This window comes from Nannospalax galili, unplaced genomic scaffold (genome assembly GCF_000622305.1).
Source record: "Nannospalax galili isolate Female #2095 unplaced genomic scaffold, S.galili_v1.0 scaffold227, whole genome shotgun sequence".
NCBI classification, from domain to species: domain Eukaryota; kingdom Metazoa; phylum Chordata; class Mammalia; order Rodentia; family Spalacidae; genus Nannospalax; species Nannospalax galili.
The window spans coordinates 8573414-8590435 of record NW_008360303.1 but is presented as its reverse complement, the minus strand read 5'-3'; the positions used below and the strand labels follow the sequence as shown (position 1 = coordinate 8590435).

Here is a 17022-nt window from a genome sequence, read left to right as displayed (position 1 = left end):
TAGATTTGTGTTTTATTTAATTCAGTTGTGCATTTTAGGATAAAAAAGATCCCATCAAGATCAAGCATAATGGTTTCTTGGAAATCTTTTGCCTTGAACAGCTAATGGAACTTTTTAAATAGGTGGCATTGTGGATTTGGAATGATGGACAGGCCCAATTTTACAGAGATTATTTATAATGCCTACTTCTGTATTCTCTTATGATTTGAGTGCTTTTATAAATCTTGGACTTAAAGCAAAACTAAAATAAACAATTCTACTTTAATCAAATCTACATTGTTCAGTGGGATGGGATGACAGTTAAATTAATTTTTTGATCAACTGAAAATTAAATAGAAACCCATTTTGTCTTAGTCCTTGGGAATCATATCCCTCAGTAGGCTTATGCAGTCTCCTACCTTAATGTTAAACATGAAAGCATTAGTGAATCTGCACTGGCCCAAGGACCCAATTTGAAAATTAAACAATCTATTCGATGCCAGTTTGTTTCTTCCTAAAATTAGTTGTGTTTAAAAGAAGGTTTATTTCTTGAGTACTGATTAATTAAATGCTTGATATTTTCTCTTAGCTCTTGTTTACCTGCTACAACACCATGGGGTGTGACCAAAATATGTGGTTTGTCTGAGTCACTGTGGCTCAAGAGTTCAGTTACATAAGTCAAAGTCTACTATGTCCAAGTTTCTGTGTAGCCAGTCTATGTGGGAAGGAAATGATGCAGCAAATCTTTTAGTATGTTTACTTCTCTATATTCATATGAATATGGCCAGAAGTGGGAAGAATGGGTACATGCTTCTTTAAACTGAGGCAGCATTTCAGGTATTAACAGTAATCCTACCCTTCCTCACCAAAACAAAACAAAACAAAACAAAACAAAACAAAGCAAAACAAAAACCAGAACAGACTACTAGGTTACTATTAGGAAGATTTTACATAGAATTTGAGGTCTTTTAAATCTTGAAAATCTTTTAACAATATTGCACAAAGTTAGAGCACTTACCCAGATAGTCCTGGCTTCTATCCCAGGAATTGAAAAACAATTGTTTTAAAACTTTAAAGGTGAAGTGGTGGCAGGGTGGGCAAGTGTGGTCCTTGCCTTTAATCCCAGCACTTGGAAGGCAGAGACAGATGGATCTTTGTGATGCTGAGGCCAACCTGGTCTACATAGTGAGTTCCAGGCCAGCTAGAGCTACAGGGAGACCCTACTCAAAAATACTTAGGGGGAAAAAAAGTTTTCCCTGTCTGAAGGGGAAGGAACTCTCTACTCTCTTTATGATGCACTTCCTTTCTTCTCATAGTTGTGAAGACATCATAGCCTTTGTTATCTTCTGCTGTGCGAGAAATAACACCCCTCCTCAAACTGAGTCATTTAAAACAACCACTTCTTATTGCTCTAGAGTTCACAGGTCAATCTGTGGATCACTGATAAGAGGTAGCCAAGTTTACCTATCAGGGCTTGCTTACTGTCTATAGTCACCAACTGGCAGGTCAGCGGGTGGTTGGATTGTTTTGGCAGAGCCTCAATCATACGTCTGTGGTTAGTTAATTGTAGGCTGGGGCAGTGAGGCTGTCTGGCCTGTGTTGCTCATCAGTCGACAGGCTAACCCAGGTTTATTTACAAGGCGGCAGCTGAAGTCTAAGAGAGAGGGTGGAATGGAACAGTGCAAGACTTCCAGAAGTATTTCTTCTTCTGCATTCTGTGGATGAAAAGGGCTCACAAAAGCAACTGATTCAAAGGATGGGAAAATAGACTGGTAGAAGTAGTAAAGTAGTAAGAGGAAGTAGATTTTTAGAAGGGGGAAAATAGTGACCATTTTGTGATCTACTACAAAACGTGGCTGCTTTTTCCATGTCTATGTTTTACATTTATAGTTGATTAGTTTATGTTTATAAATAGTATTTATATTATTAAAATTATCACAATTAGTATCCTGTTCAATATATGCTGTTGAGAATTGTTTTCTTCAAATATACAATTATATGGGTGATGCTATAGCTGAGTTGGTGGAGTGCTTGCCTAGCATTCGTGAAGCCCTGGATTTGATCCCCAGCACTGCGAAAAACTGAGCATGGTGGCATATGTCTGTAATCCCACCACTTGGGAAGTGGGGACAGGAGGCTCAGAAATTAGGGTTATCCTCAGCTACATAGGGAGTTTGAGGCTAGTTTAGGCTACAAGAAACCCTGTCTGAAAAAAAAAAAGTTCACAATTATGTTTTTGTCATTTACTGTTTTGATGAAATTTTCTTATATCCTCTTAAAATTTATCTACATATTCTTTTCTTGACAGAATTCCAATTATTTCAGCAAAGTAGCAGTGAGCATGCCTGCTCCCAAGAGTATGCTAGACATGAGCTTTGCCAGGAGCATTTCTTCTGTTTTCTGCTTTTTCTTTTTGCTTTCTGGCACAGGGTTTTCCTATGTAGGCTTGTCTGACCTGGTACTTGAGGCAATCCTTCTGCCTCACTCGTCTTAAACAGTGGGGGTCACAGGTGTGCTCCATCATATCTGGCTATTTAGATCCATTTAAAATGGATCTATTGGATTCTAGGATCTACATACTCCCAGCTTTATCAAGTATTGACAAATTGTTCTCCAAAGTAGGTAAATCAATTTATATACCCAACTAAGGTCTATTAGCTTTATTTCCCCTTCATCCTTAGCACTGACACTTTGTGTTATCAGGATTCTTTTCGCTTTTAGAAGCATACTGTCTTTTTTGTACGTGTGCTGGAGTGTGAACCCAAGGCTTCCCCTTTGAGGCAAGTGCTTTGCCTCTGAGCACACCCCAGCCCCCGGTTTTGCCACTGCAAGTAACTACACATTCATTTTGTCGATCGGACATATTTCTATAGGTATACTGGTCAGATCAGTTTCCTCTCCTGTGAATGTTGTGCTCAGTGTTTCTATTGAGCAATTTATCTTTTCCTTCTTGGTTTTTAGTTATTTGAAGGATACTTGACACTGAAAATCAAATCAACCTTTTTTAGGTTATATGTCTCAGCTTTTAGATTGTGACATGCCATTAACTTTGTATAGTGAATCTTCTGTCATACACATGCTTTTAATATAAGTATAGCATGCTAGATGTGGTGGTGCACGCCTTTAATCCCAACACTCAGGAGGCAGAAACAGGCGGATCTCTATGAGATTGAGGCAAGCCTGGTCTTCATAGCTAGCTCCAGGCCAGATGGGGCTACAGGAGGACTCTGTCTCAAATACATCCCCATATATATATATTTTTTTTTTCAGCTTTCTTTCTGGTTTGTGTATTTTTGTCTTGTTTATGAAAAAAATTGTATCAGGATATTATAAATTTATTTTTCTATATTTTCCTCCAAGATCTGAAAATTTTTTCTTTTTTAAAAAATATTTTATTATTTTTAATGTGTATCAGTGTCCTGTCTGCATGTATGTAAGTGCACCCATGTTATGCAATGCCCTTGGAGGTCAGAAAAGGCCATTAGATTTCCTGGAACTGGAGTTATGGACAGTTGTTAGCCACCACGTTGATGCTGGAAGTGGAATCCAGGTCCTCTGCAAGAGTAGCTAGTGCTCTTAACTGCTGAGCCATCTCTCCAGTCCCAAGGTTTTTCTTTAAAATTAAAAAAAAAATTATGTATATGAGTGTTTTGCCTACATATATGTAAATCAATCACATGTGTACAATTCTGTCAAGACCAGAAGAAGGCATTGAATCCCCTGGAACTGTAGTTACAGATGATTGTTAGCTTCATGGGTGCTGGGAATTGAACTTGGGTCCTTTGCAAGAGCAGCCAGTACTCTTAATTGCTGAGCCATTTCTCCAGGCCCTTGATTTCTTCTTTTTAAAATATCATTTATTTGTTCTACGGAACAGCGAGTGTCACCTACCTTCAGCCCAAACCGAGTCAATCAGAAGCAATGGGAAAACTTCTGTCTCTTTTCTACACCATTTTGATCCTGGCTTTGAATCCCATTATACACACTTTAAGGAACAAGGACATCATGATGGCACTGAGAAATTTGCAAACTGTGTTACTTATATGAAGCAAAAACTTATAATAGAAAATTATGTGTGCAAGTTTGGCAGGTAACTACAAATGAAAAATCAGCATTATTCATGCAAACTTCAATATTTAAAGTCTATTTTTGATTGATAAATATTATATTAAAAGAAACGTGTTTCCTACTGTTTAGTTATGGTATTGAGTGTAATCAGTGTAAAAATGAACTGAATCATTGGAGAGATGCGATTTTTAAGCTCCAGCTTTATTTTCATTGTTAACTATTGAGTTTAGAGACATTTTATGCACTTCAGTGAACGATAACTTGGTGGTGGAAATAGAGTTATTATTTGTCATAAAAATATCATTTATTACTTTGTGTAGTGTGTGTGTGTGTGTGTGTGATGTTGGGGGAGGGGCAAGTGAACATGTGGAGGTCAGAGAATAATTCTGTGGAGTGTGTTCCCTCCTTCGACCTTCAAGTGGGTTCTGGAAATCAGACTTAGGTTTGCAGTCATCAGGCTTGCAGAACAATCATTTTTACTCACTGAAGTAGTTTCTCAGCCCCAAAGTTCTACTTTCTATTTTAGTTTCTTAATCTCTCTGGAACTAACATTACACATGATCTAAAATGGAGAGTTAATTTTATCTTTTTCCAAGTAGACAGTCAGTTGTTCTGGCACAAGATTTAAATATTCTTCCTTTCTTAATGATTTGTAATGTCAACATGCCAAGCCCCAAGTTCCTATGTAGGTATGAGTTGTTTCTGGGCTCTTTATTCAATTGGTCCTTTTTTGTGTCTCTGCACAATTGTAATATGCTTTTTCATGACTGCAGCTTCAAAATAAGTTTCCCATCTGGTGGGGCCATTATCTTTCTTTAGTCTCTTTCAAAATTGTCTTGGCTCACTTACTGAGCGTGGTAGCACAGTCCTGTAATCCTGGGAATCAAGGGGGACTGAGGTAGGAGGATCTTGAGTTTGAAGCCAGGCTGGATTACATAGTGAAACACTGTCACAGAACAAAACAAAACACCAAAAAGGTGTTTTTTTTTTTTTTTTTTCCTCTCCTCTCTCTTCATGATCCCTTTGTTGTTTCTGACTAGATTTATGGGGGGATTTATTGGGTTAAAGGGTGGAAAAAAATCCCATGTAGGGACTGGAGAGATGGCTCAGCGGTTAAGAGCACTGATTGCTCTTGCAGAGGACCTGGGTTCAATTCCCAGCACCCATGTGGCGGCTACGAACTGTCCTTAACTCCCGTTGCAGGGGAATCCGATGCCCTCTTCTGACCTCCGCGGCATTGCATGACACCGACATGGGTGCACTCACATACATGCAGGCAATACACTCATACACATAAAATAAAAATAATAAATAAAATATTTTTAAAAGTCCCATGTAAAAAGAAAAAGTAGAACAAAGCAAAAAAGTGAATTGAGAGTTATGGTTTGAATCTGAAACACCTTCCACACACACACTCATGCTTTGAGTGCTTCATTCCTGGGAAACTTACAGTGCTATTTCAAAGGCCCTGGAGCCTTTAGGAGATTGGGCCTGGCTGGCAAAAGTAGGTCCCTAGAGTGAACCTTTGAAGGTTCCCTGCCCCTGGTCCTGGCCTGCCCTCTTCGCTTTCTGGGGCATCTCCACTACTTGCTTCAGTCACCACCAACTCCACCATTCCCCTCCTGCCACGATGGAACAAAATTCCCCTGAAATCATGCATCAAAATAAACCTTTGTTTCCTTAAGCTGTTTCTGTCGGGCTTTTGAACACACTGATGCTAAAGTAATAAATTTAAGAGTGCACAGGGCAGGTTATGGTATCATATTTAATACCATAGGAGGCATGAGCAGGGTAGGCTCTAATCAGAAGTAAGATTGAGCAAAGACTTGTAGGAGAAAAAGAGATAAGTCAACCAGTTTAGTGGGTCAAAAGTCTTCTAGGCAGAAGAGAGAGTTGATGTGGAGATGCTAAGGCAAGAGGATTTGAGCAAGAGCAAGCAGACCAGTGAGACTGAAGTCCGATCATCAAGGTGAACAGACCAGGAGCTGAGGTCAGGGTGATGCAGTTAGCCACTGAGAGAATGTTGCCTTTGTTCTGAGTGAGATAGGAAGTCAGTCATTACAGGGTCTTGAATAGACTAATGACATGATCTGACTCAAGTTTAAAAGGAGTCACTCTCCTACCTTGACAACTGGGTGTATGGAATAAGCACTGTATTGGGACCAATAATGGCACTGTTGAAATACTGCAGATGAGGGATACGGTGTCTTGGACTCAAAAACATCAGTGCAGGTATGAAAAGTGGCTGCATTCTGCATGGGTGTATTTTACAGGTAGAGATTTCTTATGGGTTGGTTGTTGGGTTGTGAAGAGAGAGAAATCAAGGACTCTAAGGACTTTGGTGAAAGCAACTGAAATGAAGAACTGCCATTTATTTATTTATTATTGTTGGAAAAGGGTCTCATGCAGTTTAGCCTCAAACTTGCAGTGTAGCTGAGGATGACCTTGAACTTTGATCCTTCTGCCTCTATCTCCTGAGGGTAGGATATGAGACATGCACCACCATGTTCTTAATCCATGTTAAAGCTTTATTCTAAGGGAAGTAGAAGAAGAAAAGACTGTATTAGAAAGGAGACATCTGCAAAGAAGAAAAAGAAAAGGGATAAAAAGAAACACATTAAGGAAGAACCACTTTCTGAGGAACAGCCATGCACCAGCACAGCAACTCCTAGTCCAGAGAAAAAGAAGAAAAAGAAAAAAAGAAAGACACTGAGGAGTAATGGAGGGAGCTGTAATTCTGTTACCTGGATATACCATGCTTAAGATTCAGTTGGGAGTTTATCAGAAATGTTCTCTAAAATAATCAAGGGAGATTGAATCCAACAGTGATTATCAGCTATAGCTTTTCAAGTATTTTTTTGTACTTTAACAACAACTGTTAACCTTAGTCTTTGATACACAAATAAAAATATTTTCTTTGTTTAAAAAAAAAACTTTGTTCTACTGTCTTTTTAAATTTTTTTTTGTTTTAAAGGGAACAAGTCGCTTTGAAATTTTACCAGATAGAATTCTCTCAGACTGAAGCAACTGAGGAGTGAGAAGGGAAAGGGGGCTTTTGCATGAAGGAGTCTTTGCTAAGAGGTCTGCAAATACAGTGAGGACAGATAAAAATCACCTTTGTTTCTGTTCAGTTTGGTGCATACCCAGTGGCTATGAGGGAAATCTCTGAAAGCAGACAAGATTGCAACAGTTTATAATGAGACATTAAACATATGTAGATTGTCCTGTGCCCTTTCTACTTTTATACGGAAGCCTCAGATATGTAAGTTATGTTTTATGAGTTCAGGAACTGGTAGAAGGCACTGGTCGATGCCAATCTTTTAATAGAAGGGCTCTTGTAGCATTATGCAAAGCAGCACAAGGATTGAGTCACTGGCTCTCGGAAGCCCTCACTTTAAAGGGTGTGGTGCATTGTGAAATGTATGAAGTCATTTCTTAGAGGTGTATTTAACGAGGGAGGATTAAAGAGAAGCAAATACAGTTCTTCGGATCAGAGGAGGAACTTGTCAGCAGGTACACAGTTTAATTGTTCCTTTTTACCTCATGCCCAGAAATGATGTAAAAACCTGAAGCCCATAAAGAGAAACTGAAAAATTAATTAAAAACATTGGACACAAAATTGAACAAGTGAGGAAATAACAGATCCTATGTGGCAAAGTATCTCACAACCAGGGTGTGCAGATCTTCACCTACCAGATCATGAGAACCAATGTGGGTCTTTTTCTTTGGTACTTTGTTTTGTGAGACAAGTGGTCACTATGTAGCCCAGGCTAGACTATAGTTCTTGCTGTGTAGCCCAACATGGCCTCAAATTTGTCCTGCTCCAGCCTTAGCCCTTTAGTGCTGAGATTGCAGGCATGTATCACTGAGCACAGCTTCAGTGTGATTCTTGAAGATGTTTAAAAAAATTAGGTAAAGATGTAAAGCATGAACTGGGGAAAATACCAGTGCATAGATCCACGTTTGTAGCCTAATTCTCATTCTCTACTATACTAACAGGAAAAATAACTTTTGTTTTTAGTATAGCTCACCCCAAAAGCTCAAAACTATCTATACATATGATTTATTTGAGTAGAAAAAAAATTTTTGGACTGATCTACAAATCATAGGAACCTTTAAAAATCAATTTGAACATATTACCATTGTGTCACAAATCTCAACTTTGAAGAGGATCTAATAACAGGGATTTTAAAAAACAAGGCAAAAAAGAAAGAAACAAAGAAAACATGAATTCTGCCTCCGTTAGTTTAGGAAGCTCATTCATAGAGAGTTAGAGTTTGGGCTAAGGACCACAAAGGGAAGGCCTGGACTTCTGGGATGAAGTGGGCAATGGGTAGGGTGAGTCATGCGCCTTGGGAATGGCTGGCCAGTAATAGAAGACAGAAAAGAAAGCAGTGAGCCTGCCTTGTCCAACAAGCAGGCTGCCTTGTCCAGCAAGCAGTGTGAGGCTGTCCCTGAGGGGCAGGAGTTCAAGAGAAGGGTCACCTTGTCAGCTCACTGGGGGTAGCGGCAGAAGGCGCACAGGGTGGAGAAACCAAGGTTTGCATAGCTGGCTCCTTGCAGCCACAGGTAGCTGGGAAGTAGGCCTCCGCCCTGACAGTGTGATTCGAAACCCTTGGGGCAGAAGCGATCTGTATCCAGATTAAGAAAAAAAAAAAAATTGCCAAAGTATTTACATGCTTATTTGAAAAACAAATCAAAACAACAACAAAAACCTTTAAAACAGGTAGGATTGGAGTCAGACATGGTGATACATGCTTTTAATCCCAGTACTTGGTAGGCAGTGGCAAGTGGATCTCTGAGTTTGAGGCCAGCCTGGTCTACATAGTAAGTTCTAGGCCAGCCAGGGCTGCATAGTGAGACTCGGCCTCAACAACAACAACAACAACAGCAACAACAACAAATAAGATTTTTTTTTGAGTACTCTTAATACCATCTCAAGGTACTAACACTTTTAAGAAGCTATGGGTATTAACTCATGCAGTCTTCACAACAATGCCATACATACTGCAATCCCACAATGCCCAATTGGTAGATGGCAGAGAGTGATAAGGTCCCTTGCCCACAGGCACAGGGAGAGTGATAGTGAGAGCTGATAACTGAGCCCAGGCCGTGTGTACTTGTAATAATTGCATCACATCACCTGCCTGCCCATTGTGTATCCTTATACTCTTTATAAGAAATGTTAAAAATTCAGGTTTCTGGGTCTCATCTCAGAGCTTCTGAACATTCACCTTAGGCCAGGAATCTATGTTTTAAACCTATTTCTAGTAGTTTTCCCTCATATATTCTATATACCAGCACTGGGAATAGAGGACAGTAAGAACAGTCTAAAGTCTTTTTCAAGTGTGAGTACAGCTTAAGAAGTTATCGACTGACCTGTAAGTGGTGGTGCACACCTTTAATCCTAGCACTCAGCAGGGAGAGGCAGGCAGATCTCTGTGAGATGGAGGCCAGTCTGGCCTACATAGCGAGTTCCAGGCCAACTGGGGCTACAGGGAGACCCTGTCTTAAAAAGACCAAAAATATAGGGACTGGAGAGATGGCTCAGCTGTTAGGAGCACTGGCTGCTCTTGCAGAAGACCCAGGTTTGATTCCCCTCACCCACATCGTGGCTAACAACCGGCTGTAACTCCAGTTCCAGGGGAAAGCCCTCTTCTGACTCCATGGGCATTGCACTACATGGGTGCACTTACACATATGCAGGCAATACACTCATACACCTAAAATAAAAAAATATTTTTTAGAAAAAGACGAAAAAGGAAAAGCAAGCAAACAAACAAACAAAAAGACATTTTCAACTGGCCATTAAGTGAATCCCAAGGTTCCTGGCAGCATATACGGATGGACATAAGCTGTGTCTGTGTTTATGTGACTATGCATGCAAAAATGCTTAGAACAAGACATAAAGATCCCAAAGGAAGATATAGATCTGAGATGTTGCCCCAGTCCCCTAGGGTCAGAGATATTGGTGACCCAAACCAAAATAGTAAAGCATAATGGTAATTTGCCAAGATATTTGTGCCTAATTGTTTAATCAAATTGGTTTGTTAATTTGCCTAAGGTGCAGTAACAATAAGAAAAAGAGTTACTCATTTATTTGTTATCCCTAAAGTCACAATCAAGTACCTTTTAGGAATAGAAGAAATTACTGATCAACAACAGTCTGTCACAGGATCTGGCTAAGAATGGCTCCCTGAAGACACATGATGTGTATATGTGCAGCTATAGAACTGCCCAGGGATAGTTATGATGTGGATCAAAAGATTCAGGTTCCCACCTCTTCCTTCTCTTATAGTGGGTCCAAGGTCTTATACTCAATTTACACATTAAAAATCCTCTACCTTGGAGACAAGAACAGAGGCTGAACTCAGATCTGACAAGATGGCCAGGTTGCCCTACAGGATCATTAAGGAAATCCAGCATTTGCTGGCAGAACAAGTTCCTGTAATCAAAGCAGAACCAGATGAGAGCAACACCTATTATTTTCATGTGGTCATTGCTGGCCCCCCAGGACCCCCCCCCCCTTTGAAAGAGGGACTTTTAAACTAGAACTATTCCTTGCAGAAGAATACCCAATGGCAGCACCTAAGGTATGTTTTATGACCAAAATTTATCATCTTAATGTAGACAAACTGCAAAGAATATGCTTAGATATTTTAAAAGATAAATGGTCCCCAGCACTGCAGATCCAAACAGTTCTCCTGTCAATCCAGGCTTGGTTAAGTGTTCCTAATCCAGATGCTCCATTAGCAAATGATGTACCTGAGCAGTGGAAGACCAACAAAACCCAAGCCATAGAAACAGCAAGAGCATGGATTAGGCTATATGCCACGAATAATATTTAAGCCGATCTGACCATCAAGTATGCATCACTTTTCCTGTACTGCCAAGACTTCTTCTTTTTTGTTTGCATTTAATGGACACAGTCTTAGAAACATTATAGAATAAAAGCCCAGGCATCTTCATCTCTGGTGAGTAAATGCACATTAGCAAATCTCTGTGTTGTCCTGTTTCACTGTTGTAAAGCATGAGCAGAGGCTAGACGTGTCATCTGGATTGTTGTGAGATGTTGAAAAGCAGTGGTGCCCCATCACGGTTTAAGTATAAAGCACTGTGACTGAAGGTCATTGTCAGGGTTAGCTGCAGGGGTATGGGTGTTTTTATTTTATTTTTTAGGGGGAAAGTAGTTTTATCTTAATTTTATGGTCCTTCCTCTCATCTTTTGTGGAATCTAATCTCAGTGCTTAAATGCAGCTAGCCAGTTCTTTAGAAGATACTCTCTAGCTATTCAAACTTTAGACTCTGTAGATGGACAAGCTTGATTGTTTGAGCCAAAATGGGAACGTTAAATAAACATCACGGCCCTCACTAATGGCATTGTGACTTTGCTGTCAAGTGTAGATCCCCTGCTACCTTTAAAAAAAAAAACAAAAAACCTTGTGACCATTTTGTATGGAAAGTCTGTAAAGTTTATGTTTTAGTAAAACAATTTTGGTTATTCTAAAAAAAATCCTCTTCTTCAGTAATTCACCTTATGGTAAACCCCTAAGGCATCAAATAAAGTCCAAATATACATGAGTCCTGGTGCTGCCCCCCTCCCCAGAACTGGGCAGACATTTCTTCATGTTCCTTGGCTCTTCATGCACCAGAGTCCTTCAGTTAGTGCATTTACACTGACCATTAACACAACAAACACTGCCTTCATGGTTCTTTACGCTCTGCTTTCTGTTCCTCATTTAATTCTACATCTTTCTAGTTTTGAAATGAGCCCCTAAGATTTCCTTATCATTGTCTTTTACTTTTGTTCATTCTCCTTCCTTTTGAAAGCTTTCCTTCACAATTTTAATTGGCTGTTATTATTTTTATGTATACCTTTGGTTTGCAAAACTCTGCTTAATGGGGGGCGGGGGGGGGAAGAGGATAGTCTGTGTGTGTGTGTGTGTGTGTGTGTGTGTGTGTGTGTATGTGTGTCTGTGAGTGTGAGAGTCTGTGGCCCTCCACATGCATGTGGAGGCCAGAGCAAGACATTGAGTGGCTTTCTTTATCTCTCTCCACCTTATTACCTTGAGAAAGGGTCTTTCACTGAATCGGAAGCTCTCTATATAGGCTGGGCTGGTTGGCCTGCGAGCTCTTGGGATCCACCTGTCTTCTTTCCCCAGTGCTAGAGTTGCAGGCATACATAGCCATGCCTGGCATTTTACTCGGGTCCTGAGGATTCAAACTCAGGTCCTCTTGCTTGCAGAGCAAGCACTGTTACCCACTGAGCCAGCTCCCAAGCACCAACAGAATTTTAAAGATTGTGCTTCTTCATACCTGTGTTATATCTTCACCACATACCACAAAATGGGATATTTTCTTTTTTGTGTTATTATTTGGCTGTTGTACCATGCGTCCATCAGTGCCTCATGTTTCATTTGCCTCAACTTCCATTGGTAGCTCAGGCCATTTAGTACCTAACCCTCTCTTCTTCCATTGGTTACTTTTTGAATTATTACAGATTTCACAGCCTGCTCATTTCCTGTCCTGTACCTGAAGCTGGTGGCTGGAGCAAAGCAGGATGTTTCATTACAGAGGCTGAGGAACTTGGCAGGGCTTGAGCAGTGATGCTCCTGATGGTCAAGCACCACTCTATGCACTTCTTACTCCTAAGATGCTCAGGTCTTACTCTTTCCCACATTGTATTGACAGATACCATGAAACAATAGATTGAAATGGCTTTCCCAGGAATAAATAACTCAGAAGGAGTGTGAGAAATGAATAGCGAACTCTTAGCTTGTCAGTTAGGCTGCCTTAGAGAGTGATCCACCAGCAACAATTTTCTTCTATAATAAGTCTTAAATAAGAGCCAGACCTGGTGGCACATGCCTTTAGTCCCAGAACTCAGGAGGCAGAGACAGGCAATCTCTGTGAGTTCAAGGCCAGCTTGGTCTACATAGCAAATACTAGGCCAGCTAGGGCTATAGGAAGACCCTGTCTCAAAAAGATACCTCCCCCAAAGTCTCAAATAAGCAAATTAGGACCAGTAAAATGGCTTAGCAGGTAAAAGTGCTTGTGCAAGCCTGGAGATCTGATGACCCTAGTCCAATTCCCTGAACCCACATAAAAAGATGGATCTGGTGGCTTGCATCTGTAATCCCAGCACTCCTATGGTGAGATAGGAGGTAAAGAGGGGAGAATCTTCTAGATACTCAAGGGTCAGCTAGCCTGCAGTACAAAGGAGGGCAGAAACAAGAGAGGCCCTGCTTAAAAAACAAAACAAAACAAACAAGGTGAAAGGTAAGAACTGATGCCGAAAAGCTATCCTCTGACTTCCACCCGAGCACTGTGGCAGTGACCCCTGCCCAAATTAATAATAATAATACTAACCAGCCCTGTCATTCAGTCTCCCACCCGAGCCAACGCTGTGCCTTGTTTCTTCTTCCCTTTATCAAAGTGCATTTTTTGAACATGAAATTTTTCCAAAGATTGCTGAGGATTTTTTTTTTTGTTGTTCCTGAACACTTCTTGAAAGTCTCTGTTATTATCTCCAGTACACACGTTTAATGCCAAATGCCCAAGGCAGCATCAAGCCCTGAAATATTTCTGGTTCTTCCTGTTCAACCTTTTAAAATCCCAGGGCACATCCCTTTCTGTTAGTGTGTTTCCTGCTTCAAATGTCTTGGCTGCTCTGAAGAAGACATCAATTGAGTTGTACATGGACACAATTTATGTGTGATAAGGTGGGGTGTTGCCTAAGCACCGGACAAAGTCTTCAGATGAGGTCTGAGAAGTCCAGGGGGAAGAACAGTGCTATAAATAGAACCATCTGTAACAAGCACATAAAATTTGTGCAATACGATGACTAGAAGAATGCACAAATGACTCTAATTACTGTCACTCAAACAGTCAAATCCCTGTCCATTTTGTCTCATTCCTCATTTTATTGATTTTCAAGTATCTCTGATCACATCAGAGTGAACGTCTTCTCTTCATGCCTGGAAGGTCTGGTTTGTTCCCTCCCTCCCTGCCTCGCTCCTTTCCTCTCTCCATCTCTCCCTTTTTCTCCCTTCCTCCTTTCCTTCCTTCTCTTATTTTGTGGTGCTGGGGACTGAACATAGGGCCTCATGTACCACAATGAAGCACTCTACCCCTGAGTTATCCTCAGCCCTGGAAGGCCATTTTTTGTCTCCTACACGATATGCACAAGTTAGCAAGGTCAAAGGCATTCCAAAGTTAGGCTGTCCTGGCAGTTTCCAGTCCTTTGTTTCCAAGATCGAACTATATACAAACATCGTATCAATTCAGATTCAAGGTTTTTCATGCCTCAAGATTTTTCTAATGTAATAGTTCCAAGGCTGTTTTATTGTTCCTTTTTTGAAGATTTGGTGGTTTTTCTTTTCTTTCTTTGTTTTGGGTGTTTTTCTATGTTTTCTTTACATTCCAATCTCTTTGCTACTCTCCAGTTCTCTGTCCATGACTGCAGGATCTTATTCAGGGGAGAGGAGAGCCAGCAGACAGAGGCAGTGGGTATGCTGGGTCACACATGGGCATGGAAATGCACAGCGAGGCGTTGATGAACACGGGAGCGGCAGGGCTGGTCCCTGGGAGACAGAGAAGACTCCAGGCTTTTTCTGGCCTTTCGTGCTTAGACACTTGTCCCGTCTCCACAGGCCTAGGTGCCCCTATGCTATTTTCCTTTCATTCTAAACCTGCTCTGGGGTAAACTGCTGCATCCGGGAAACCTTCAGCTGTTGCCTAACTGAGGTGTGGCCAGACTGGTTTCCACCTCGAAGAGCTGCTCTGCTCCAGATAAAGAAGGATTCCAGAAAGCTCCCTGCCTCCTGAGTATTTTCAAAGTTAAGTCTTAATGTTCTAAAAATAAGCGGCTAACAAAGTGACAAAGCGTCCCTAAATCTTCCAATGTTGACCGCTTTGTGAAAATTCCTCTGACCACTCCCTCTAGTGGCCAACCTTCTCTGTTTTACATCGTTAGAACACTACAATGTAGACTATTCAAAACCTTACCATATTCTGTGCAATTCATAATTCGTAGCTTTATCTATTTCGAGAAGGGACTTCTTTTTATTCACTTTTGATATATTTTACTGAGGAAAAAAACTAAAACATTCATGCTAAGATGTAAATGACTAATATTTGCTTGAGATACCACTGTTTCCCCACAGAAAAGAAAGAGGGTGTTTTGGTCCATTTGAGTCCTTCCATAGTGATTTGAATTGGGGAATGACGTTTTGAAATGTGAAGTATTATTTGTGGAAGAGACACTAGCCTAAACTGACCGCAAGAAATCACCGGTTTAGGGTTGGGGAGATGACTCAGTTGCTAAAGTGACCATTGTGCAAGTGTGAGGATCTGAGTTTGGGTCCCCAGTGCCCATGTAAAAAACAGAGGTGGTGGTGTGTACCTGGAGCCCCATCGTTTGTGTGTGTGTGTGTGTGTGTGTGTGTGTGCCAACAGGTGGATCTCCAAGCTCACTGGCCAGTCATTCTAGCTAACTGGTGAGCTTCAGGTTCAGTGAGAGACCTTGTCTAAAAAAAAAAAAAAATGGTGGAGAGCTATAGAAGACCCTTGACATTGACCTCTGGCCTCTGCCATGCACATGTGCACACACATGCTATGCACACACACATAAATACATACACATGCATAATTTTAAAAAATCACAAACTTATAATGATTGTGGCTGTCTGGTTAAAAGAAAAAGGAGAAAATGAATTTACCAATGTAGGAGAAAATTTTATATATTCCAAGCTGAGGAAGTCATTGTCAACCAGCTTTCTGAAGGTCTCTTATAAGGCAATACTAGAAAGGGCTGCCCCTGATGATCACAAATAGATACTTGGATAAGCAGAACAAAATGCTGACAGTTTGTATTGGCAGTGAATGAGTATTTTTGCCTTGGGATAAAAGTTCTAACAATGTTATGGTTAAACATTGTTATACCAGCCATTAAGGACTGGGGGAGATGGCTCAGCAGGTAAGAGCACTTGCTGTGCAAGCAAGTTCGGCTATGTTCAACTTTCTAGAACTTGTATAAAAATTGAATATGGTTTTATGCTGGAGCCTGTGACTTCGGTGGTGGTGGTGAGGGCAGAGATGGGAGGATCACTGGGATTTGCTGGCTACCAGCCTAGATATAGGCTCAATGAGAGGCTCTACTACAAAGGATAAAATGGAGAGCGATAAGAGCAGGACACCTGACATCTTCCTCTGGCCTCCACACTCACATGGATGCATACACTGTACACACATGTATACAACAAACACAAATGTAAATGATTAGATGGAAGATCAGGTGGTGCCTGGAAAACTGTCAGACAATAAAAAAGTGACCCTAGTGAAACAAAGGACATTTGCCACCAAAGACATTATGATAAATTTGAATCGAATGCTTTTGTGAAGAAGAGAGGAAAAAACTATTTCTAAGTTGATTTTTTTTGTAATATGATGTTAAACATATGTTTAATTAATTCAATTAATACATTAGATATTAAAATTAGGTATGTCATTATTTCAAGCATCTCCCAAAAGGCTTAAAGTTGGTTCAATCTTTAATTTTCTTCCTTTAGAAAGTGGCTTAATATTTACGGTCATGTTTTATTCCTGTATATCCTTATTTTTTTATACAGAATTTAAAAATTTATTTTTATTTTATGAGTGTTTTGCCTGCATGTATATAAGTGTACCAGGTGTATGCAGTGCCTGCAGAGGCCAGGAAAGAGTGTCAGAACCCCTGGAACTGGAGTTGCTGATGACTATATTTCACCATATGGTACTGGGAACCCAACCAGGATCCTCCCTAAGAGCAGTCAGTGCTCTTAACCACTGAGCCATCCTTCCAGCCCCTCCTGTATATTTTCTTAATGAAAATAAAGTCAAAAGCACAAACTTGTTCCTCCTTCTAGGAACTCTTAAAATTTAGCAGGGATTCGTGCTTTTATATAAGTAAGCTTTAAATAGAAAGTTCTGGGTATC

The 17022-nt window shown here is 40.5% G+C and overlaps 1 protein-coding gene across 1 annotated transcript; it reads left to right on the top strand.

The window, feature by feature from the left end:
* The first annotated feature begins 10431 nt into the window (after positions 1 to 10431).
* Positions 10432 to 10895, top strand: LOC103726657 (ubiquitin-conjugating enzyme E2 N-like). Its single transcript, XM_029559220.1, is given in 2 exon segments — positions 10432 to 10554; positions 10557 to 10895. Coding segments are annotated over 2 exon segments (462 nt in total).
* Positions 10896 to 17022: the final 6127 nt, after the last annotated feature.